At 39.6% G+C, this 24,752-nt stretch overlaps 1 protein-coding gene across 1 annotated transcript in view; it reads left to right on the top strand.

Moving 5' to 3' along the window:
• Window positions 1–4,475: 4,475 nt before the first annotated feature.
• GBE1 (1,4-alpha-glucan branching enzyme 1) overlaps window positions 4,476–24,752 on the top strand; it is a 275,660-nt gene continuing 255,383 nt past the window's right edge. The window contains exon 1 of the mRNA XM_054680807.2: window positions 4,476–7,283. Within this exon, the coding sequence (XP_054536782.1) occupies window positions 6,793–7,283 (491 nt within the window). The 5' untranslated portion in view covers window positions 4,476–6,792. The remainder of the gene's footprint in view (window positions 7,284–24,752) is intronic.

The raw sequence follows: 24,752 nt of genomic DNA, 5'->3' as shown, positions 1-24,752 counted from the left end.
GGGCATAGCTCACGTAGTATATGGCCTGTAAAACTGTAGTGGCCTTGTGTGAGGAGAGGATTTTTAAAGCTAAGGTAAATTTTTAATGAAATTAGTTCCTACAATTATAGTGTGTGTGTGTGTGTGTGTGTGCGTCTCTGTGTGTGTATGTGTGACATTCATAGCACTCTGGATGCAGGAATGGAGAAGGCAAATTGATTGGTCCCAGATTGGGGTTTTGTCATGTGAGCATGGCAAAATCACAAGGCGACAAGTTAGTTAACAGCACTGGCAAGTTTCATGGGTAGTGGAATCTATGATGAATAGAAAAGAAATATGTGGCACACATGTTGATTAGCCATCCCTTTTCTTCCATGGGAACAGAACCACCATTTTATTCATATGTTGGACAGTAATGGAAGGTGGTCCCAACTCAAGCAGTGAATCACAATTAGTTTAAGCTACTCATAGAAGTTACATTACTCTATGCCACTTGTTTCAGGGTAGGCATGTGACCTAGTTCTGGCCAAAGAGATACAAGAAAGTTTGATAGTGACATCTGGGAAAAGTTTTCCTCTTGGCAAAGACACAGGAGAAATGCATTTTTCTTTACCTTTTATATGGCCTTATTGAGAGGTGACAGCGTGCTGGTAGTCCTCACAGCCCTCGCTCGCTCTCAGCGCCTCCTCTGCCTGGGCTCCCACTTTGGCGGCACTTGAGGAGCCCTTCAGCCCACCCCTGCACTGTGGGAGCCCCTTCCTGGGCTGGCCAAGGCCGGAGCCGGCTCCCTCAGCTTGCAGGGAGGTGTGGAGGGAGAGGCGCGAGCGGGAACCGGGGCTGCGCGTGGCGCTTGCACGCCAGCTGGAGTTCCGGGTGGGCGTGGGCTTGGCAGGCCCCGCACTCGGAGCGTCCGGTCTGTCCCGCCGGCCCCGGGCAATGAGGGGCTTTGCACCCTGGCCAGCGGCTGCGGAGGGTGTACTGGGTCCCCCAGCAGTGCCGGCCCACCGGTGCTGCGCTCGATTTCTTGCTGGGCCTTAGCTGCCTTCCCACGGGGCAGGGCTCAGGACCCGCAGCCCGCCATGCCTGAGCATCCCCCGCTCAGTGGGCTCCTGTACCGCCCAAGCCTCCGGACGAGCGCCACCCCGTGCTCCACGCGCCCAGTCCCATCGGCCACCCAAGGGCTGAGGAGTGTGGGCGCAGGGTGCAGGATGCAGGACTGGCAGGCAGCTTCACCTGTGGCCCCAGTGCGGGATCCACTGGGTGAAGACAGCTGGGCTCCTGAGTCTGGTGGGGACTTGGAGAACCTTTATGTCTAGGTAAGGATTGTAAATACACCAATCGGCACTCTGTATCTAGCTCAAGGTTTGTAAACACACCAATCAGCACCCTGTGTCTAGCTCAGGGCTTGTGAATGCACCAATTGACACTCTGTATCTAGCTACTCTGGTGGGGACTTGGAGAACCTTTATGTCTAGCTGAGGATTGTAAATACACCAATCGGCACTCTGTATCTAGCTCAAGGTTTGTAAACACACCAATCAGCACCCCATGTCTAGCTCACGGTTTGTGAATGCACCAATCAACACTCCCTATCTAGCTAATCTAGTGGGGAGGTGGAGAACCTCTGTGTCTAGCTCAGGGATTGTGAATGCACCAATCATCACTCCCTATCTAGCTAATCTAGACCACCTGGCTCTCTGTAAAATGGACCAATCAGCAGGATGTGGGTGGGGCCAGATGAGAGAATAAAAGCAGGCTGTGAGCCAGCAGTGGCAACCCATTGGGGTCCCTTTCCACACTGTGGAAGCTTTGTTCTTTCGCTCTTTGCAATAAATCTTGCGGCTGCTCACTCTTTGGGTCCACACTGCCTTTATGAGTTGTAATACTCAACTGCGAAGGTCTGCAGCTTCACTCCTGAAGTCAATGAGACCACGAACCCACGGGGAGGAACGAACAACTCCAGACTCGCCGCCTTAAGAGCTGTAACACTCACTGCGAAGGTCTGCAGCTTCACTCCTGAGCCAGCCAGACCACGAACCCACCAGAAGGAAGAAACTCTGAACACATCCGAATATCAGAAGGAACAAACTCCGGACACGCCACCTTTAAGAACTGTAACACTCACTGCGAGGGTCCACGGCTTCATTCTTGAAGTCAGTGAGACCAAGAACCCACCGGTTCCGGACACATTATGGGAGAGTGATGCGTAGAGCTGTGGCAGCCATTTTATGACCATAAGGAGACAAACTTGAGGTCAAAAGCACATACGATGAGAAATTGAAACAACCATAGACCCTGGGTCCTCCATCACATTTTAAAAGATAGTAGGGCTAACACCGATCACTCTCTTTTTTTCTGAAAGTTCTCCTTTTTCTTGTCAGAAGCCACATTCTCCTTTAACACTACTCCTTGTTCTTAAAAGTTACTTATTTGGCTGGTCACAGTGGCTCACACCTGTAATCCCAGCACTCTGGGAGTCCAAGGCCAGCAGATCACTAGGTCAGGAATTCAAGACTAGTCTGGCCAACATAGTGAAACCCCATCTTTACTAAAAATACAAAAGATTAGCAGGGTGTGGTGGTGTGCACCTAAAATCCCAGCTACTCGGGAGGCTGAGGCAGGAGAATCGCGTGAACCCAGGAGGCAGAGGTTGCAGTAAGCCGAGGTCACGCCATTGCACTCCAGCCCGGGGGACAGTGCTAGACCCCGTCTCAAAAAAAAAAGTTACTTCTTTTTTCTTTCTGCTCTCTGATTTTATTTTTCATTGCTAATGATTTTCAACGAGGGGGATATGTAATTTTAAAAGGTATATTTATATAGTCTAGTTTATCTTTAGTTGGTATAAATCATTTGCCTTTTAAAAAGCATATTTAGTATTATTTTATCCTTCAGAATCTTTTTAAAAATAGCTTTGAGACATAATTCACATATCATACAATTCATCCATTTGAAGTGTACAATTAAATAGTTTTTAGTATATCCACAGAGCCATGAAACCATAACCACAACTAATTTTAGAAAATGTGTACCAAGAAGAAATCGCATATCCACTTGCATTCACTCTTCGTTTCCCCTGCCCTCCAGCCCTAGGAAGCTAAAAATCTGCTTTCTTTCTCTGTAGATTTGCATATTCTGAACATTCCATATACATGGAATCATATAATATGTGGTCTTTTGTGAGTGGTTTCTTTCACTTGCTATGTTTTTAAGGTTCAACTGTGATGTAGCACATTATCAATAACTCTTTGGCTTTGTAATGCAAACTATTGAAAAGCAAACATGTGACATGAGACTCAAATACCAAGAAAGAAAGGTTTCAAAATATTTATTGAGGAGCTCCTATTTGCCACTGTTAGCTAGTAACCACATATGGATCATTCTCTAATTGTTATCTTCATTCCTACATGATCTATTAGGCACCAGAATTACATTTCCAGCTGCCATATTGACTTGGGTATCCAGGAGCTGACACCTTGAACTCAATTCTCCCTCTTTCAAGGACTTCTTTATTTTTGCTAGACAGAATTCCTCCAGGCTCAGAAGCTCAATCTTTAATTCCCTTTTCACTTTCATATCCAATCAGTCACCAAGTCTTATAAATTCTATTTCTCAAATATTTTCTCTGTTTTGGTGTGTCAAAAATGTTATGGGTTGAATTGTATTTCTCCACAAAAAGATACACTGAAGTCTTAACCTAACATTACCTCAGAATATGACCTTATTTGGAAATATAATAATTGCAGATATAATTAGTTAATATGAGGTCATACTGAAATAGGGTGTGTCCTTCATTCAATAAGGCTGGTGACCTTATAAAAAGAACACTATGTGAAGAGACAGAGACACAGGAAAATGCCATGTCACGATGGAGGCAGAGATCCAAATGATGCAACTATAAGCCAAGAAATGCCAAAGATTGCTGGCCATCACCAGAAGCTAGGAGAGAGGCATGGAATAATTCTCCTTCAGAGCCCCCAGAAAGAACCAAACCTATGGACACCTTGATTTTTAGCCCCTAGAACTAGGGTAAGGTGACAAATTTTTGTTGCTTAAACTACCTAGTGTGTGGTACTTAATCACTACAGCCCTAGGTAACTAATACAGACACTAAATGACTTCATAATAGTTTAGGCATTCATTATATCATGCATCCCAAATCTTTATTTCATCATTTTCTCTGCTACCCCAGACCAAGCCATCATCATTTCATACCTAGGCAATGTTAATCACCTCCTAATTGTCTCCCTTGTCTCCCACAAGAATGGCACCCCTATTGCCATTCTTGTATCCTTATAATTCATTTGCCACATAGAATATTTTAATAATTAAACCATATCATATCAGTGTTCTGCTGAAAACTCTCCAATAGCATCCCTTAAATGAACATTAAAGGGCCTATATGAACGAACAGCTGCCTAGCTCTTGCACCACAATTCCTGCTACTCCTCATTACACACCGGGTATGCTAGTTTTTTTTTTTTTTTTTTTTTAAAGACCAATTCAATTCCTCCATTGCACGAACTCTGCCATTCTGGAATGCTCTTCCTCTCATGGCTCATTTCTTCTTGTCATCACACTTCAGCTTAAATGTCAGTTCTGAACGGCCTTTCTTGACGACCGGAACTAACACAGATATTTGCTCAGTTTTAATTCTCGACAATGCACTTACCACTATCTGACATTGTTTTGTATTATTTTATGTATTTCACTGGTAATTGTGTCTCCTCTCCCTCCTACCCCCAATAGAGTATGACAACTGGGACTTGTCTTATCATTTATCCACAGTACGTGGGAAAATGGCCGGCACATGGGACTTCAATAAATATGTGCTCAATGGTGAACCACCTAGGTAGGCAGATATGTACACTAGGATCGTGCTCGTGGGGAGCTTAGGTTCTAAAGGGAAAGGTCAATAAATAGGAGAAAAACAAACACCTAGATTCTGTTAACTGTTGCATAGAAGAGATTGAAGTTATACAGAAGACACTGAGGAGTCTATAATCAGAAGTTTCTCAGGTATGAGGTGACATTTTTGCTGAGGCTGGAATGAAGGCTTGGAAAAAATTAAGCAAGTAGAGTTCAGCTCCCTGAGAATTTCCAACAGAGAGAACAGCAAGCAAATAATCTTAGAGGCTATTATACAACAAATTCACTGAGTTCCAGGAAAGTCAGTGTGACTAGAGCATAGTAAAACTGGAAAATGATGAGAAAAGTGGCTGGAAAGGTAGTCAGGGTCCAGATTATACAAGCCTTGTTAGAGAATGATAAGCTGTTTCTATTTTACCCTAAGTGAAATACTATGCTATTTAAGTTGCTAAATGACATCGTCTGATTTACTCAGTGTAGAGTCTCACCAAACTGTGTCCCCAACCACCAGCATCAGAATCACTTCTGAGCTTGTTAAAAATGCAATCTGAAGCACCACACCGGAACTGAATTAAGATCCCTAGGTGATTCATATGCACATTAAAGTGTGAGAAACACTGGTACAGAGAATGGAGTAGAGGTGAGAAAGAGTAGAAGAGGGGAAGTCAATTAGAGAGCTACATTCTGGTCCAAGTGAAGGAAGACAGTGGCCTGCATAAGAGTGACAGCAGGAAGGATGAGAAGACGGATTCTAGGTTACGTTTTGCAGACAGTTTGTTTAGGTCTCCTAGCCAGCTAAATGGAGATCTCGGTAGACAGGCAGTGATACAAGCCTGGGTTTCTGAAAAAAGTTTAGGCTTGGAGATGTAGATCTGTGGGTCTGTTATTAATAATTGTCCTGCTTCGGGTTTTTTTTTTTAAATTTTCTTCCTTTTTTAAGTGCTTTATATTTTACAAATGTCTGCAGCAGTTTTTTGTCATCTTTATGGAAAAGAAGGCACGTCTTAAAGTCGTTCAAGTCCTTCACTTTTTCACACTGAGGTCTGTCTCCATATCCACTTATCTTTCAAGTCTATGAAACCCCTTATAAAAACTTTCCTTTGAAATATTTTAAAATTCAAGGCCCAAGGCTGATTAATACTGTTTCTCCTCCATAACCCCTAGGATCCTCCAGTTCTAGGTTTTAACGAGAAAAATATCCTCAATCCTCTCCAGTTTCTAGGTGTAAAGCAGCTTGGACCCTCCTGGGTTTGGTGGGTCCGTCTCTCTTGGAGTCCAACTCTGTATTCCTAAAAAGCAATTATTGAAATAGAAGCTAGTCAGTTAATGGCAATAAAAGAAGGGAATTCCAAGTGGGAGCTTCCCAAGCCAAGAGGAAGAGAGGTTTCTTGCCTTATCACTGTAAGTGGCAGAGTGGAGTTCCAATTCAATGATATCATTTGTGTTATCAAAGGTAGTTTAATCGTTGAAAAGCTTGTTAACAATTATAAACACAGGCAAATGCCTTTTCCTTTTTGGCCTTACGGAGAATGAGAAAAGTTCTTCCCATGGCTAAAATTCTTAGCTGTTGGTAATGCAGAAAAGAGTACCAGAACAGCAGAATTCCAACGGTATTCCAGGATTCTGTGTCTTGGTTAATTTTAAATTCACGTGACCTGGCAAACTTAGGAGAGTCCTGGTTGTAAGTGGTATTAACATTTTCAGCAGTAGTACTCCAGCTACACTTGACTGTTCCCCTCTCTGTGAATTTACATGATATGTTTGAAATACTGCCCCTCAAAAGTCTCAGAACTTTGAGAAATACGGTCCTTTCCAAAAAAACCCCTTATGTCCAATTTGAAGGGGGCGCTGTCAGTGGGTGCTTAAGTGGGTAAAGAAAAGCCAAGAATATGTCACGGTGAGGAAGGCCAAGGCTGAGCGAGGTCAGCTTGGGACCCACCTCCTAGAATGACCTCCGCCAGCAGGAAAAAACCGTTAAGGGGAGGAAAGGGCAGGTCCCTGCGGCCTCCAGGTGCCAGCCGCGTGAGTGGGCGGAGAGGCCTCGGTGCCTCCTACCCGCTCCGGACGTGCGTCCCGGCATCACCCCGGGATCCGCTCCTCCCCGCTGGCGGGGGGAGAAAGGGCAGGAGGCCTTCCGTCCCGGCTATAAAGGGCCCCGGACCGCCTCGGCTCGCCTCGACACGCCTAGGCGCCCTCCGGCTCCGCCCTAGCCGCCGCGTCCCAGCTCGAGCTGCAGCGCCCGCTCAGGCCCCACTCGACCCTCTCGGGCCTCGGCTACTTGGACTGCGGCGGAATATGGCGGCTCCGATGACTCCCGCGGCTCGGCCCGAGGACTACGAGGCGGCGCTCAATGCCGCCCTGGCTGACGTGCCCGAACTGGCCAGACTCCTGGAGATCGACCCGTACTTGAAGCCCTATGCCGTGGACTTCCAGCGCAGGTACCGCCGGACTCCCACCACCCCCACTTAGACAGGCAGCCCGCCTCCCAGGAGCCGACTCGGGACACGGGCCGCCCCTCAGCCCTCGCGCGCCAACCCCGCCCCAGGCGGGGAGGAACCTGAGTGGGCGGGGCTCGGGGTGACTCGGGTAACCGGGTTCTGTGGCTTCCGTAGTGGCAGGTTTGACAGCGCTGGTTCCCGGAGCGGGCGCTGAAGAAACTTCTTTCCTCATCCCCTTTCCCCTCTGTTCTAATCAGCGGTCTTGCGCCATAGGGTACGTGCTGTGGCTCCAACATTTATTCCCCATAGTGCTGCTGGGGAGTGACTCACCGCCGCTGCAGGTTTTCTGACTTTGGCACCCGCTAGCGTGGGCCTGTGGAGTAACGTGGGCATAACTCCTGGCACGTGTAATTACGCATTTAAAACTTTCTAGTTTATTTCATAGCAAATGTTGTGATTTTATATCTAAGAGGATTCCTTCAGGCAGACACTATATCCTTTTGTTTTTTCCTTGCTAATATTCCTCATTTAGGGGAAGATTACACCTACATTGATCAATTTTTTCTCCCCTTGGATCAACATTGATAAGTTAAATGTACATCAACATTTGTCCGTGTGTGACTTTGCCATTTTGAAGAGGGAGAAAGGTCAGGAAAGCAAAACTTTTACAGGCCAATGTCGTTTTAGCTTGTCTTCTACCATTGTGTACCATACCACTTTAGTTACTGGGCTAATAATTCTATTCATAAGTTCCACTAAAAAGGTACAGGTCTTTTTCTGTTGTCGTTGTTGTTTGAAGTAAAAGAGCTATTATACAAGTTGTAATAGTTATACTTGTGAGGTTACCCCATTTTGATTTAATAGTTTCTCCCCTTTTAGGAGAGACACTGCAGAATGGAAACTATCCTGGCAACAGAATATACATGGCCAATTTTTCGAGTGATGGAAAACATCCAGCTAGTTAACTGGCATGAAGGAGCGTTGAGAGTAATGAAAATGGGTTGATTTGGAGTTTGAAAAAAGCCCAGCAAATTGTTTGTGTCCTAGCATTTTCAGGTATTAAATGCATTCAAATCAGCAAGTGTTTATTGAGGAACTCCTATAAATAAAACACTGCTCTAGGGATTGTAAGGGATGTGAAGTTTCATTCTTGAGCTTGTATATAGTAGTGAATGAGGCCTCTGTAAAATAATCACCTTGAGCTGTCCCTCACTTAATCAGATGATTATGCTCTTATATAAACCATATGAGGAGCAGCCTTGTGAAATTGTTTTCAGAATTTACAGTATATGCTTTCAGAGAAACTTAGTACATAATCGTCATAGGTTTAAGGTTGGATTTGATTTAGAAATAGTCAGAAAAAATTTAGAACAAAAGATAGTGATTAAAGGTAGTGGTTAGATTTTTTTTTTGATGTCCTTGTAACCATGACATTAATTTACCTGTGTGCTTTGTAAAAGGACACTTAAGATATTTATTAAAGAAGAGTTGTGGAAATGTTTTATCTACACCCCCTTCCTTTTTTTTTTAAATGACACAAACAGATTAACATTCTTTATTAAGTGTTTCTTTCATGTACTTTATTTCCAACTCCACTGGGATTGAAGCATTTATAATCTTCTTTCATGGTTTGCCAAAACTAATGAAGGGAACAAAGGCCAAGATAAAGAAGGGAAGAGAATCCAGTGTGCTTGGTGAAAAGTCTCGTCCAGTGGGCCCTCATGCCTCACTCTGACCCGGATTTTACTTTTGTCCTTGGTTCTGAGTAATGGCCATTTGCTAGCACACATGTTCCATTTAGGCATATCAAATAGTAATTTGGCATTTGTTAGTGGTAACTTCTATTGTTAACACTTGAAGAATAAAACATTTTTCCTTCATACAATCTGGTCTTAGTTCCTTGTCCAATTTTCCATTTATTTCTGATAATCCATTTGGACTGTGTGTCTTTGGCCTAACACAAATACATAACCAGTCAAACACTTAGGTGCAAAGTATGCTTACTAAGGAGTGAAGAAAATTTGAGGTACAAACAACAGTATATAATTAAGGTGATGAAGAAGGAAATTTCTCTTTGATGGACTGTCTCATCCTTCCCCAACAGATGTCTTTTCATTTGAAATTTTTTGGATGTTCCCTTAGGATGTTTTGGATGTTCCTTCCCTTCTTTACCTTGGCCTTTTCCCCTTCTGTATTAGTCCGTTTTCACGCTGCTGATAAAGACATACCTGAGACTGGGCAATTTACAAAAGGAAGAGGTTTAGTGGACTTACAGTTCCAAGTGGCTGAGGATGCCTCGCAATCATGGCAGAAGGTGAAAGTCATGTCTCACATGGTGGCAGACAAGAGAAGAGAGCTTGTGCAGGGAAACTCCCCTTTTTAAAACCATCAGGTCTCGTGAGACTGACTTACTATCAGGAGAACAGCGTGGGAAAGACCTGCCCCCATGATTCATTTACCTCCCATCAGGTCCCTCCCACAACACATGGGAATTCAAGATGAGATCTGAGTGGGGACACAACCAAACCATATCACCTTCATTAGTTGTTCTTTTCACCTTCTGTACCTGTGAGAATTTTGAATCAAGTGTAGAGGATTAATGAGTTACTCTGCTATAAAATAAAAATTAGTACATTATTAGCATGACTGACCACCTCCATGTTGTCTCATTGATGACCTCCCAAAATAGCATTTTCCACTTGATTTTTCTACCTTTTATTTAGTTATTTACTTGTTGTTACACTACAATTAGTTGTTATAATTCCAAAATCTTAGTGCTTTAAAACAACATTTAATTGTCCCCATATTACATGTCAGCATGAGTCAGCCAGAGGGCCCTCCTCATGGCAGTCACTCAAAAATCTAGGCTTATGAAGGATTTGTTTTGAAACATGCTTCTGTAGAGGTGGTCACAGTGCAAAGAGAAGCATGTTGAACTATGCACTATTTCTTACAGCTTTTGCCTAGCAGTGAGTCCATTCTGCTGATACGTTACATTGGCCAGTGCCCATCAGCTTGCCATGTGGGTGAAACAGAGAATTGGCATTTGTGAACACTGTCAAAACAACACAATTTAATAATACTACTTTATACCCTCTGTTTAATGTTTATAAAGTACTTTCAGATCCGGTATTTAATGTAATCCTCATAACAAAACCATGAGGTAGACAGACGGTGGGCATTTTTCCTGTTTTGCAGATGAAGAAACTAAGTGATGGGCTTGAGCATATATGGCATAAGTAAGTGCTGCAACTGTGATTAATCTTTCTTTACTGAAACTGTTCTCAACCAGTTCACAGACAACTTCATGATAATTTAGGGATCCCTCTTTACTCTTCTTTATCTCTAGCATTGTACATGTTGGACTATTTCTTGGCTCTTTGAAGCCATAATCTTACTTTTCTTTCATTTTCTCAGCCTCTTTTTGACCATTTAATGTAAGAGATTTTCAAGGTTCTTCCCTGGGATCATTTATGTATTTCTATTGTATATTTTCTCCCTAGACATTCTCATCCATCCCATGGATTCCATCTATCTACTGAGGCTGCCCACATCTGTCTCCACTCTAGATCTTTCTCCTTATCTTGGACTTATTTATATCTTCATTTTGATGTTTTATAAATACAAATCTCAACATGTGTAAAACTGAACTTAACAGATTTTCATTCCAAACATGTTTGTCCCTGCCAACCCAATCACAGTGTCTGGAATCTTCCTCTACCAGCTGCTCAAACCTAAAAGGTAACGAGTGATTTCTAATTACTCCCGTCTCCTCCTAGACCTTTGAGTCTAGTCAATTGTAGCCCCTAACTTTTAAGTATGTAGCATGCTGCCTTCCTACTGCTGCCATCCTAGTTCAGGTTGCTAGCATCTTTAGTATGGTTTACAGAAACAACCTCATAGCTGTTGTTCTTTTTTCAAATCTTCACTCCATTCTAACTTCTCCACTCCTCTTCATCCAAAACAGAGTAAGTAGAATGGATTTTGAAATAAACAAATCTGATCATGGTACTCCTCTGCTTAAACCCTTTCAACCATTCCTCATTTCTCTTGAGTTCTGTACAGCCTCCTTCCCATAACTTAGAAGATTCTGCATTATCTGGTTCCTGTTGACCTTTTCAGCCTCCCTCTCGGTACCATCTAACCAGAGAGCCATAAAGGGAGAGGGCAGCTCGGATCTCTGGGGACCATTCTGTAAAGGTACTAGAATACCAGTAAAATAAATTAGAAACATGATATCCATTTCCCACATGCATTCCTTTTTTCTTGAATATTGAAGATTTTCATTTCTTATTTTGTCCACACACAAGAAATTGGGGCATCTGGAAAAATCACTGAATAAAAGATAAGAAAGATGAAGAATTAGAAAAATTTTCTAATCTTTATCAGAAGAGTGACAGATTTAGCTTAGTAGGAGTGGGTTAAATAAGTGAATCTTTTCCTGTATTTAATATTTTCTTAATATAAAACAATTTCTCTACCCCATGAAAGAGAAACATTTAACAAATGTTTGAGTATCAGCTGGAAAGTGTGACATCATATTATCCTGTCTTGGATGCCACATGTTTTGGTTTAGCCCTCAGTGAAGCTGTGCTTTTGTACATGCTATTGCTTCTGCCTAAGCATTCTTTGCTTCTACCTTAGGATAGTTCCTGTACATGTTTTGGGACACAGCTTAGAGATATATTGTATGCCTTCTCTGACTTCGCCCTATCTCAAAGCTTCTTCTGGGCTGGTTGAGGGGTCCCTCTTCTTTTCTGCCACCTTGGACCACTATCCTATGCATGCTCATCCACTGTAATATAGTTGTCTTTCTACTCTTTGTATCCCCCACTGGATTGTTTGCTCTCATAAGTGGGTACTATGTCTATATTATTTATTCACTGTTGTATTCCTCAGTCTGTAGAACTGGACCTGCCTCACAGTAAATACTTAGTGTAATACTTGAATGAGCCAGTGGCTGAGTGAATATCTTCTGACTTCATTTTTCCTTTGTGCCATACCAGTGAGTCTACGGTCAATTCACCTGGCGCTAAAAATGTCTGGATTACTAGGGTAGATGAACAGGGAACAGGAGTAGTTACTAGAGGTTTCATGTGACAATCTGGGTAAGGGGAATATATGCTCAATTAAAGAGCTAAAGATGACCAGAATAAATCAAGAAAATAGCTTCTTAATTAGATACTTTCATACTCATCAGAGACTAAAAGTTTGATCTCTGAAGGAATAGTCAGTTTGAGAGAATCTGATGTCAAGTTGTAGCTGTGTGTCCAAGAATGGGAAAAGGGGTTTTATGATAAGTATTATATGTTAAGTATTACAATTACAGTGAAGAGCTCTACTTGGTTAGAAATAAAATAATTTTCACATTGGTATCTATTAAAATTAGAAAGTAATTTGGATTTGGTACATTAGCAACCACCCCAAGAAATTAAAAAAAAATTGTATTGAGGTAAAATGTACATATATAATTCACCATTTTTAACCACAGTTCAGTGGTAATAAATAAATTTATATATATTTTCCTCCTTTATCTTCCTTCCCCACTGTCCTTCCCGGCCTCTGGTAACCTCCAATCTACTTTCTGTCTTCCTGAGAAACACTTTTTTAGCTTCTGCATATGAGTGAGAGCATGTGATATTTGCCTTTCTGTACTTGGCTTATCTCACTTAACATAATGGTCTCCAGTTCCATCCATGTTGCTGCAATGATAGGATTTCATTAATTTTTATGGTTGAATAATATTCCATTGTGTGTATATATACTGTAGTTTCTTTATCCATTCATCCGTTGATAAGCACTTAGGTTAATTCCATATTTTGGCTATTGTGAATAGGGCTGCAGTAAACATGGGAGTGCAGATATCTTTTCAACATACTGATTTTATTTCTTTTGGATATATACCCAGTAGTAGCTTTGGTGGATCATATCATAGTCATATATTAACTTATTTGAGGAACTTCTATACTGTTTTTTTTTTCCAAGTGGCTATGGTAATTTACATTCCCACCAACAGTGTATGAGTGTTCCCTTTCTGCACATCCTAACCAGCATCTGTTACTGCCCATGTTTTTGATACAAGTTATTTTAACTGTAGTGAGATGATATTGCATTGTGGTTTTGATTTGCATTTCTGTGATGATTAGTGATATTGAGCATTTTTTTCATACACCTGTCGGCCATTTATATGTTTTCTTTTGAGAAATGTCTGTTCAGATCTTTCGCCCATTTTAAAGTCAGATTTTTTTGCTATCTGATTATTTGAGTTCTTTGTACATTATGGTTATTAATCTCTTATCTGATAGTTTGCAGATATTTTCTCCTATTCTATGGGTTGTCTGTTTACTTTGTTGATTGTTTCCTTTGCTGTGCAGAAGCTTTTTAGCTTAATTTATACTCTGATGTCTATTTTTGCTTTGATAGCCTATGTTAAGGTCTTACACAAGAAATCTTTATGTAAGAGACCAGTGCCCTGGAGCATTTTCCCAGTGTTTTCTGCTACAATTTTCATAGTTTCAGGTCTTAGACTAAAGTTTTTAATCCATTTGATTTGACTTTTGTGTATGATGAGATATTAGGGGTCTAGTTTCATTCTTCATCATATAGTTATCCAGTTTTCCCAGCACCATTTATTGAATAGACTGTCCTTTCCCCATTTTAAGTTCTTGGCACCTTTGTTGAAGATGAGTTGGTGGCAAATGTGTGTATTTAGATCTGAGTTCTCCATTCTGTTCCATTAGTCTATGTGTCTGTTTTTATGCCAGTACCATGCTGTTTTGGTTTCTATAGCTTTGTAATACATTTTAAAGCCAGGTAGTATGATGCCCCCAGCTTTTTTCTTTCTTCCTTTTTTTTTTTTTTTTTTTTGCTAAGATTTATTTGGCTATTTGGGGTCTTTTGTGGTTTCATTTAAACTTTAGGATTTATTTTTATATTTCTGTGAAGAATATGATAATCAGCGTTTTGATAGGGATTGCATTGAGTCTGTAATTGCTTGGCTAGTACTGTCATTTTAACAATATTAATCCTTCTAATCCGTAAGCATGGAATACCTTCCCATTTTTTGGTGTCCTCTTGTATTTCTTTCATCAGAGTTTTATTGTTTTCCTTGTATAGATCTTTCACTTCTTTGATTATATTGATTCCTAGGTATTTTGTATTCGTTGTAGGTATTGTAAATGGGATTGCTTTCTGGATTTATTTTTCAGATGGTTCTCTGTTGGCATATATAAATCATACTGATTTTTATATTTCGATTTTGTATTCTGCAACTTCACTGAATTTGTTTACCTCTTCTAACAGCTTTTGGGTGGAGTCTTTATGTTTTTGTAGGTATATAATCATGTTGTCTGCAAACAAGGCTAATTTGGCTTCTTCCTTTACAGTTTTGATGCCCTTTAGCTCTATCTCTTGCCTAATTGCTCTGGCCAACCACACCAAAAATTGGTTCTCACAGCGCAGAAGTTTTATATCACAGTGGAATGGGGTACTTTTTTCTCAGTGCCTGGCCAAGTTGTGGGCTCTGAAGGAAGTCAGATGTCAGTGACTGTAGAAGGCAGTGAAGAATCTGAAGATGACAAGATGTACATGACCTGCTCTTCTGCACTACTAGATTCATTTGCCCTTTGCAGCTGAGATCTTTACTAACTCCAGTCATTCCTGAATTCTCTACAGTGATGGTCAACAGGCTCTGACCTCTTCTCATTTTCAAAGTGCCTTCAAATGACTTCATGGAGCATCTTGGTTTAGTTTAGGCTCTGGCACCTGCTGCACCACCTCCTGAGAAATGACTGTGTGTGTTGTAACTTACAGGATTCCTTTCAGCTCTCATCAAACTGGGCCTTGGTCAGCCAGTGAGGTGATAATATTGTCTCTGTGAAATATGCTATAGTTTTAGACTGATAAGTGTATCATACTGCTGTTATTTGAAAGCACATATTAAACTTTGATTATACATTTATAGGTATTAAAGGAAAATATGAAAGTGTATTCTTTGGAGAAAATTGCTACTACCAGGTACCTTTCATTGTAAAGTGAGCTGATTTTCTTCTTATGGCAATATGAGCTCATCAGTTTATGTTCACCACTGTTTTGAATCCAGGGCTCCTTTGTGTTTAATATCCAGAAGAATCCCCATTGTGTTTTGTGTTTAGGGCAACAGGAACCCGGTACCTTGACAAAAGGTAAGACTCTATGTTAAACACATGATTATGTAGAGTTTTAAAATATGTTATACATCTTACATTCATTGATTTATTATACAATTAAATTTTAGCTCTCATAACTATTAAATAGCTTTGAGTCCTAGGGAAAATTAATCAACCTCTGTGAACTTATTTCTTCATCCATAAAAGTTGGATAGAATCCACTTTGTAGGGTGTCTTGAGGACTAAGAATACATGTGAAGATGCTCAGTAAACAAATAATAGCTTGATGATAATATTATTAGCAAACTAATATATCAAGTTAAATATTTACTAGGATATTACTTTCAGAAGATTTTACTGTTTGCTTCTTTAACACTGTATTCTGAAATCAATCATCAGATAAATACCGTGACCAGAAATTCCCCACAACTCTTTGTTTTGCTAGTTAACTGTGCCTTACTTTAGGGGGTTCCTTCTTTTTTTTTGTTAGTAGGAGTGATTGTGTGAATGAGGTGAGGCAGGTGGTAATTTTAATCATAATCTAATAGAGAAGGAAAGGAATATGTTTAAACTTTGATCCTTAATTTAGAGAGGAAATGATAAAGAAATTGCCAGTTTACTGTAAGCTGAAGGCAAGATGAGTCCTGGGATATAATGAGCACAAAGCTCCTTTTATTGAGAGAGGTAAATGCTAGCCTGCAGAAATTCAAAATCACTGTTCTCTTGATCTTCCTTTTCTGTCTTTTTCTTTTCTTTCATCTGACTGCTAAGTGTTCATATTCTTGGGCATCAAACAGCTGCAGGGATTTTCTTCCTCCTGAACTGTAGATGGTTAGAGGAATGGTCATACTGAGTTTACTAATAGCAGGAGTAACTTTGAAAATAAGACTAATGTAGAAGAAGAAAAAATATATAATAGCAGCATAAAAGTTTGAAAATGAAGTAATTATTCTAGTGGAGTCTGAACATATGATATGTGCATATTAATTAGAAAAAGTTATAAATCCAATATTCTGCCTTCTCTTTTTTTTCCTCTCTTGCTTTTTGATATTTGATGGCTGCAGTTATTTTCAATGGGTTTGATTTTGCCATAAGATGCATAAAACAAATGAATAGAATATTCATATGTATTTTAGTAGATCCATTGAATGATTAATTTTAATGAGACACAATCTCTGGGTTTATACACTAGTTCTACAACCCAAAATATGATAATCAGAAACCAAATATACAAATGTATTTCTTGCATAAAGTTGAAGTTTTCCAAATACCCAGCAAAAAGAATTAACTGTTTGGTTTACCGGTGATATCACATGATACTCAGTGTCATCAATCTGTTTTCGTTTCCATTAATAACACCTAGCCACAGGTTATATTTAATTATGAATAACTGCACAATACAGATATACACACCAGTACAGAAACATGATAAAATTAGTTATGCATTTAGGTTCATGTCATAGAAAACCCAGCACACTTTCAATTAACAGAATATCCCACAAGCAATGAATTATAGAAATAGAGGCTTGTGAAGAAAAGTGAAGGTCAGTGGTTTGGGCTTTAGCTTAAATACATCCTTCTTTATCTTCTGCTATATTATCCTTAGCATATGGTCTCCTTTCTTATGCTTAGAGGTTGATTGGGCACAGCTTGGCACCACATCCATGTTTCTAGCTGGAACACGTGCTAGCTTACTATGTCTATTTTAGTGAAGCATATGTTAGCTTCTTGTAAACTTCAACTGGTTCTTCCCATTTACAGGTTATTGATCAGAATTGTCCCATGGTCATCCTTAGCTGAAAGTGAGCCTGGATCATCAAGGCTTTCAGTGGCACACACGTCTTCCTGAAATGTATCCTTTTGTCTCATCCATCACAACTTCCCAGGGCTCTTTTCCTTTCTCCAAAGAGGAAACTACATCTGGCAGAAGATGAAAAGCACAGTGAGATCATGATGTAGTCCTCTAAAATCACATCTATGCACAAATCATTCTGTGCAGGATCCAGGCATTCTACTGTTCCTGAGAGGAGTCTATAGTAACACCCCTCAGTATTACCAGCCTCTGGTTATGGATTTTACTTTGCTAGACCTGATCTTTGTTTTTCTGGGTTCTTTTTTTTTGGCGGAGGGCCGGGGGTATACAGAGACTTTTCACTGCTCTGTCTTAAGGTGATTCAGTCACTTCAGCTACTTGGCCCTAGCTCCACTATCTTCTTTTTTTAATTTCATGAATATTCTTAGAAAATATAAGAATGTTGCCAGGCGCAGTGGCTGACGCCTGTAATCCCAGCACTTTTGGAGGCTGAGGTGGGCGGATCACGAGGTCAGGAGTTTGAGACCAGCCTGGCCAATATGGTGAAACCTGCCTCTACTAAAAATACAAAAATTAGCTGGGCGTGGTGGCACGCGCCTATAGTCCGAGCTACTTAGGAGGCTGAGGAAGAAGAATCGCTTGGACCGGGGAGGAGGAGGTTGCAGTGAGCCAAGATCGCGCCACTGTATTCCAGCCTGGGCGATAGAGCCAAAAAAAAAAAAAAATACATATATATATATATATATATACACACACACATATATATATGAATGTTTTGAGATGAAATTGGTTTGTTAATTACTAATAATTTTTTCATCTTATCTTGGGCTCATGAAAAAATGGTCAGTTTTCAGTTATTTGGAGAATAGAAAATTTGTGTGATTAAAAAGAAAAGGAGAACAAAATTAAAAATGTCCATTAATTTATGCTAAGTCTTTAAAGCATGAATTATTTTTTTACGTAACGACACACAAGCTTATGAGGCGTTAACATTGTACCTTTCCGTGCTGTTCTTTTTAAAGCTTAAGATGTGTAACTATCAGTCTTCATGGTTGTCATTTCTGTGCTTTTTATTATTATTTTGTCTCAGCTTTTCTCTTTCTGCATTAAAATACTCTGACACTTTTGTTTGCCTGTTTGCTTTTTGCCTACACCTTGGAGTCTTCCATCCTCTTGACCATTTTGATTGGCAGTGTTATTTTTGTGGTTTAAGTTGTGCTTACTAGTAATAGGAGTGTAGTGAAACTAACAGGCTTCTTTTTGCTTTACTTCTCCAAAGTGCCTTTAATTAAAAACTGTATGGTACCCATGCAGTATTAGGCAAACCTCTACTCACAAATACAACATATAAACAAGAAGTACATAGAAATAAGAGTAGTATCAAACCTAAGGGTTGGTTTTAGTAGGTTCCAAGTACCTATAAAGTCAGAGGACATTTGAAAACATAGTGGAGATTGTTTAGACAATTGTAAATTGTGTTAGACTGTATTAAAAAAAATCATTCTGAAATAATTACAGACTCACAGAAAGTTGCAAACAGAGTTTAGAGAAGGCTCCTCTACCCTTCACTAAGTTTGCTGCAGTGGTAATATCTTGCATAACTGCAGTGGTTGTATCAAAACCAGGAGATTGACATTGGTGCAAACTACAGACCTTATTTACATTTCTCCAGTTTTTACATATACTTGTGTATGTCTACACTTCTATACAATTTTATCGCATGTGTATATTAACGTAACTGACACTGCAATGAAGATATAGATCTGTTACATCACTACTAAGGAATGCTCTCCTGCTATTCCTTTATACTCACATTGCCCCTCCCCCACCCATCCCTAACTTTTGGCAACCAGTGAGTTATATGGTTTGCATGTCTGTAATGTTTTTCATTTGGGGAGTGTTCTATGAATGAAATCATATATCACTTTTTGACAGTGGCTTTTTTGGCCTTTTTTTTCATTCAGCATAATTCCCTTGAGATCTCTCCACGTTGCATATATCAATAGTTTGTTCCTTTTTGTCACTTAGTGGTATTCCGTTGTATGGATGTACCATCCATCCAGTTTGTTTATTAACCTGTTGAAGGACATTTGGATTGTTCCCAGTTTTTGGCTATTACAAATATTACAGTAAACCTAAGATATGAATATTTATGTATAGGTTTTATTTCTCTGAGATAAATGCACAGAATGCTGTGATAGCTGGGTCACGTGGCAAGCATTTGTTTGTTTTATAAGGAATTTCCAGATATTTTCTTTTTCTCTCTTTTTTTTTTTTTGAGACAGAGTCTTGCTCTGTCACCAGGCTGGAGTGCAGTGGTACCGTCTTGGCTCACTGCAACCTCTGCCTCCCTGGTTCAAGCGATTCTTCTGCCTCAGCCTCCCTGGTAGCTGGCACTACAGGTGCGCACCACCATGCCCAGCTAATTTTTGTATTTTTAGTAGAGACGGGGTTTCACCATGTTGGCCAGGATGGTCTCGATCTCTTGACCTCATGATCCACCCACCTCTGCCTCCCAAAGTGTTGGAATTACAGGCTGAGCCACTGCGCCTGGCCTCCAGATATTTTCTACAGTATCTGTACAAGTTTGCATTCCACTGGATGCAGTTAATCTGCATCCTTGCCAACATTTGGTATTATCATTATTTTTGTTGTTGTTGTTGTTGTTGTTTGAGACAGAGTCTCCTTGCTCTATCACCCAGGCTGGAGTGCAGTGGCACGGTCTCGGCTCACTGCAAGCTCCGCCTCCTGGGTTCACGCCATTCTCCTGCCCCAGTCTCCCGAGTAGCTGGGACTACAGGCGCCCGCCACCACACCCGGCTAATTTTTTGTATTTTTAGTAGAGACGGGGTTTCACGGTGTTAGCCAGGATGGTGTCAATCTCTTGACCTGGTGATCCGCCCTCCTCGGCCTTCCAAAGTGCTGTAATTATAGGCGTGAGCCACCGCACCCGGCCGTCACTATTTTTTATGTTAACTACTCTAGTAGGTATATAGTGCTATGTCATTGTGGTTTTAATTTGCATTTTTCTAATGCCTAATTACATTTAAAGATCTTTTAAAGTATTATTTTCTATTTGTACGTTTTCTTTCGTGAAATGTTTATTCATGTCTTTTGCCCATTTTCTAACTGGATTGATTTTTCTTTTTTCACTTGCCGGTTTTTGTTTTTTGAGATGAGTCTTGCCCTGTTGTCCAGGCTGGAGTGCAGTGGCGTGATCTCGGCTCACTGCAACCTCTGCCTCCCCATTTGAAATGATTCTCCTGCTTCAACCTCCCTAGTAGCTGGGATTACAGGTGCGTGCTTTCATGCGCGTCCGTGTGAAGAGACCACCAAACAGGCTTTGTGTGAGCAATAAAGCTGTTTATTTCACCTGGGTGCAGGCGGGCTGAGTCCGAAAAGAGAGTCAGTGAAGGGAGATAAGGGTGGGGCCGTTTTATAGGATTTGGGAAGGTAATGGAAAATTACAGTCAAAGGGGGTTGTTCTCTGGTGGGCAGGGGCGGGGGTCACAAGGTGCTCAGTGGGGGAGCTTCTGAGCCAGGAGAAGGAGATTCACAGGGTTAATCACTCAGTTAAGGTGGGCCAGGAACAAATCACAGTGGTGGAATGTCATCAGCTAAGGCGGGGCAGGGCCTTTTCACTTCTTTTGTGATTCTTCAGTTACTTCAGGCCATCTGGGCGTATACGTGCAAGTCGCAGGGGATGTGATGGCTTGGCTTGGGCTCAGAGACCTGACACGTGCCACCACTCCCAGCTGATTTTTGTATTTTGAGTAGAGATGGGGTTTCACCATGTTGGCTAGTGTGGTCTCCAACTCCTGACCTCAAATGACCAGCCTGCCTCAGACTCCCAAAGTGCTGGGATGACAGGCTTGAGCTACTGAGCTTGGCCTATTTTTGTGTTTTGAGAGTTCATTATATGTTCTACACATAAATCCTTTGTTAGATTTGTGGTTTACACATATTTTCTTTCTGTCTGTGGCTTGTCTTTCTATCTTCTAAACAGAGTCTTTCACAGAGCAAAATTTTTAAATTTTAGTGAAGTTAAAAAGTTCAATTTATTCATTTATTTTGATGAATCATGCTTTTGTTGCCATATCTAAGAGCTCTTTTCCTAGCTCTAGGACCTGAACATTTTCTCTATTTTTTTTTCTAAAAGTTTTATTGTTTTACATATTACATTTAAGCCTGTGATCCATTGTGCATTAATTTTTTGTGTAATGTTTTAGGTTTAAGTCCAGGTTTATTTTATTGCTTATGTGTGGTTGCTTCCTTTTAATGATCATAAACTGACAAACTTGTATTGAGAAGCGACCTGACCAAAATTACCCTCATCTTTAATCAGGTGTCACTGAAAGGTACAAGCAATGATAATTTTTACACATAGGTTATCGAAAGCATGGAAACAAACTGTCAGTTTTCTTACTTATGAGATCTCATTTTAAGCTTTGACAAACCCTAAACTTTAGGAAGCCAGGCAAAAATTTGTGATATATATAGGAATTTATTCTCAAGTAGGTGCCTCATGTTAAGGTTTTTTCTTTTCAGTTTTTGATTTTCATATTTTTCTGTCGTGTCACATTATTGATTTATATTCCAAACATTTCTTCATATGAATCTGTATGAATGTATATGTTCATGTATACTGCATAACTGTAGTGGTTATCATTTTAATTTGACTTATCATTTTAATTTGATTTTTTATTTTTAAAAATTTCATTTCTTGGCCAGATGTGGTAGCTAATGTTTGTAATCCCAGTACTTTGGGAGGCTGAGGTGGTTGGACTGAATGAGCCCAGGAGTTTTGAGACCAGCCTGGGCAATACAGTGAGATCCCATCTGTCCAAAAATAAAAATTAGCCAGGTATGGTGGTGAGCACCTGTAGTCCTAGCTACTTGGGAGGCTGAGGTGTGAGGATTGCTTGAGCCTGGGAAGTCAATGCTGCAGTGAGCTAAGATTGTGCCACTGCACTCCCCCTGGGTAACAGAGCAAGACCCTGTGTCAGAAAAAAAAACTTAAAACATTTTATATTTTAGTCTCAGAACCCTCTCATTTCACAGTATCAGTCTTCACTTCTACATTATGAAAAGGATTGCCTTTATTTATATCCATTGAAGTACAGAGAAAAAACAAACACCTATTACTTTAAAAATAAGTTTCATTCATTTTGTCTGTTTATTTGACTTAAATGACAAGTAAATCTAATATTTTGTGTTATAATTTTATTTGTAAGAATGAATTGGTTAAATCTTAACTAATGTCAGTATTTTACAAAATTAGTTTCTTTTGAAACTAAATGAAATTAGCCTTTAGTTTATTCCAATATTAATATTTTCTTTGATGTTTATCAGGGTTCATTATCTTATAAATATATTAGAAATCATAGCATGCCACTTTCCAAATAGAAATTGATTAGTTGTTGAGAGATGGAAGTTGTTTGTACGTTTATTTGGCAAAATTTAGAAAATTTATGAATAATATAGCTAAAAATTTATCTACCTTTAAACAGAAAGGTAAAGTGGAGTAATTTTTCCACTATTCAACCTAATGTATTCAAATTATCATTTCAACATGTAACTTAAAAGATTACTGATGAGATATTTTACCTGTCGTTTGTGCTAAGTTTTTGAGGAAATATTTATTCTACAATTGTAACTCATTATAATGAATTTGAAGCACTAAACATCCAAAAGTGATCTCTACCAAGTTTACTGATAATAATAATCATCATCACCATCATTACACTATTATTGTTATAATTTACATATACGTCATTTTATGTGCATTGGGGTCAGAGTCTGCCTTCCTAAGAAGCTTCCAGGTGATGCTGATGCTGCTGTTTCCCAGAGGATACTTTCAGTAGTAGGTAGTCCCATACCTCTGTTCAAAATGGAGTTAGCAAAGGGCTAAATTTTGTTCTGTAAATATGTAAGCTATAAGTATGTATTTCAAATTTTTAAAAATAAGTAATACATGTATATACTGATGAGGTTAACCAAGTTACTTAATTTTTTGGTGGTCACAGTAAGTTTTCTAACTCTTATTATAGGTAAAAAGGGTTTTATTGTTAATATTATCAAAGTTGCTTTTTCTTACATCTGTACTATGAGTTTTACTGTTGCAGATTTGTAAGAAGTTTATTCCTAACACTCTCTTTGGCACAGGCACTTTTCTATATGATAGCAGAACAAATATGAGTAAGATAGGCTTCCTACCTGACAGGAGCTCAGTTAGGCAAATAAACACAGAGTAGATATTTAATCACAAAGTTCAGTGTAATACAGATGAAAGCATATCTTCTTCTATTAAGGAAGGGGATAATACATATATGACAAAGAAGTTCTTTTGAATTGCTTTAAGTTCTCAAAATTATTTCTCTATTAAAATTAGAATGAGTCTTTAAGAATGTGGAAGTCTGTGGGTTTTGTGGAAATAAATAATGTAAGAGCTAAGACATTAATCTTCATTAAAACATTTAATGAAGGTATCATTTGAACTTTTATACAGCTTTGGTTACAGTGAAAGTTTACTTGCAAAATTGGTTCAGTTGGAAAATATGCTTGTGTAAGAATTGCCACATTGTGTGAGCACTGAAGCCTCTAAAATAGCTTGCAAATCATATCTGAAAACACAGCAACATGTTTCTTTATAACAGATAAGCCCATTTTGGAAGGGATAATGGGCTGTTTTTAATGGGAATGAGGCAATTCCTGAGTAAGCTAAGTGGCTGCATTCCTGAGTGAGTCAAGGGACATTATGAGTGTTATCTGGAGAGGTTTCCAGAAAAGCAAATGAGTACTGAATGCTCATGCTCCTCCTGATCCCAGGTTAAGCGTCCTGCCCAGACCAATGTTATCCAATAGAAATGTAATATAAATCACACAGGTAATTTAAACTTTTCTAGTAGCCACATTAAAAAAGGTAGAAAGAAAACTAATTTTTACACTATTCAACCTAATGTATTCAAAGTATCATTTCAACATGTAACTTAAAAGAGTACTGATGAGATATTCTACCTGTCGTTTGTACTAAGTCTTTGAAATCTGATGTGTATTTTACACTTATAGCACATCTCAGTTGGGACTAGTCATATTTCAAGTGCTTAATAATAATGTTTGGCTGGTGGCTACCATATTAGACAGTGCAGGTGGGTATTTGAAATAAAAGCTTTTGGAAAAAGTTGGTATCACTCCACAAAGAGATTCAAGGGGAAGATTAAGGAGGGAGAATGGTTCAGTCAGCCCTGTGTTCATAACAGAGGTAATTAGACCCAAAGAAATTCTGACTTAGCCTAAGATAGGGACTCCGCAATTATTGACCAGTGACTTTTTTATATTTGAAGATAAATAAATAGATGATATGTTAAGTGTAAACATGGAGATATGCCACATACTTAACGGTGGCTAAGTAGGTGGTCATGTCTGCCCTAAGTTACTTGGCATGGCTAGTCCACGTTGACCTTTTCATTGAGGTAATTCTGATTCATGTCATTTTTTAATGCTAAATGC

Source organism: Pan troglodytes, chromosome 2 (genome assembly GCF_028858775.2).
Source record: "Pan troglodytes isolate AG18354 chromosome 2, NHGRI_mPanTro3-v2.0_pri, whole genome shotgun sequence".
NCBI lineage: Eukaryota > Metazoa > Chordata > Mammalia > Primates > Hominidae > Pan > Pan troglodytes.
Note: the sequence above shows the minus strand (reverse complement) of the source record. Positions and strands in the feature narration are given on the sequence as shown.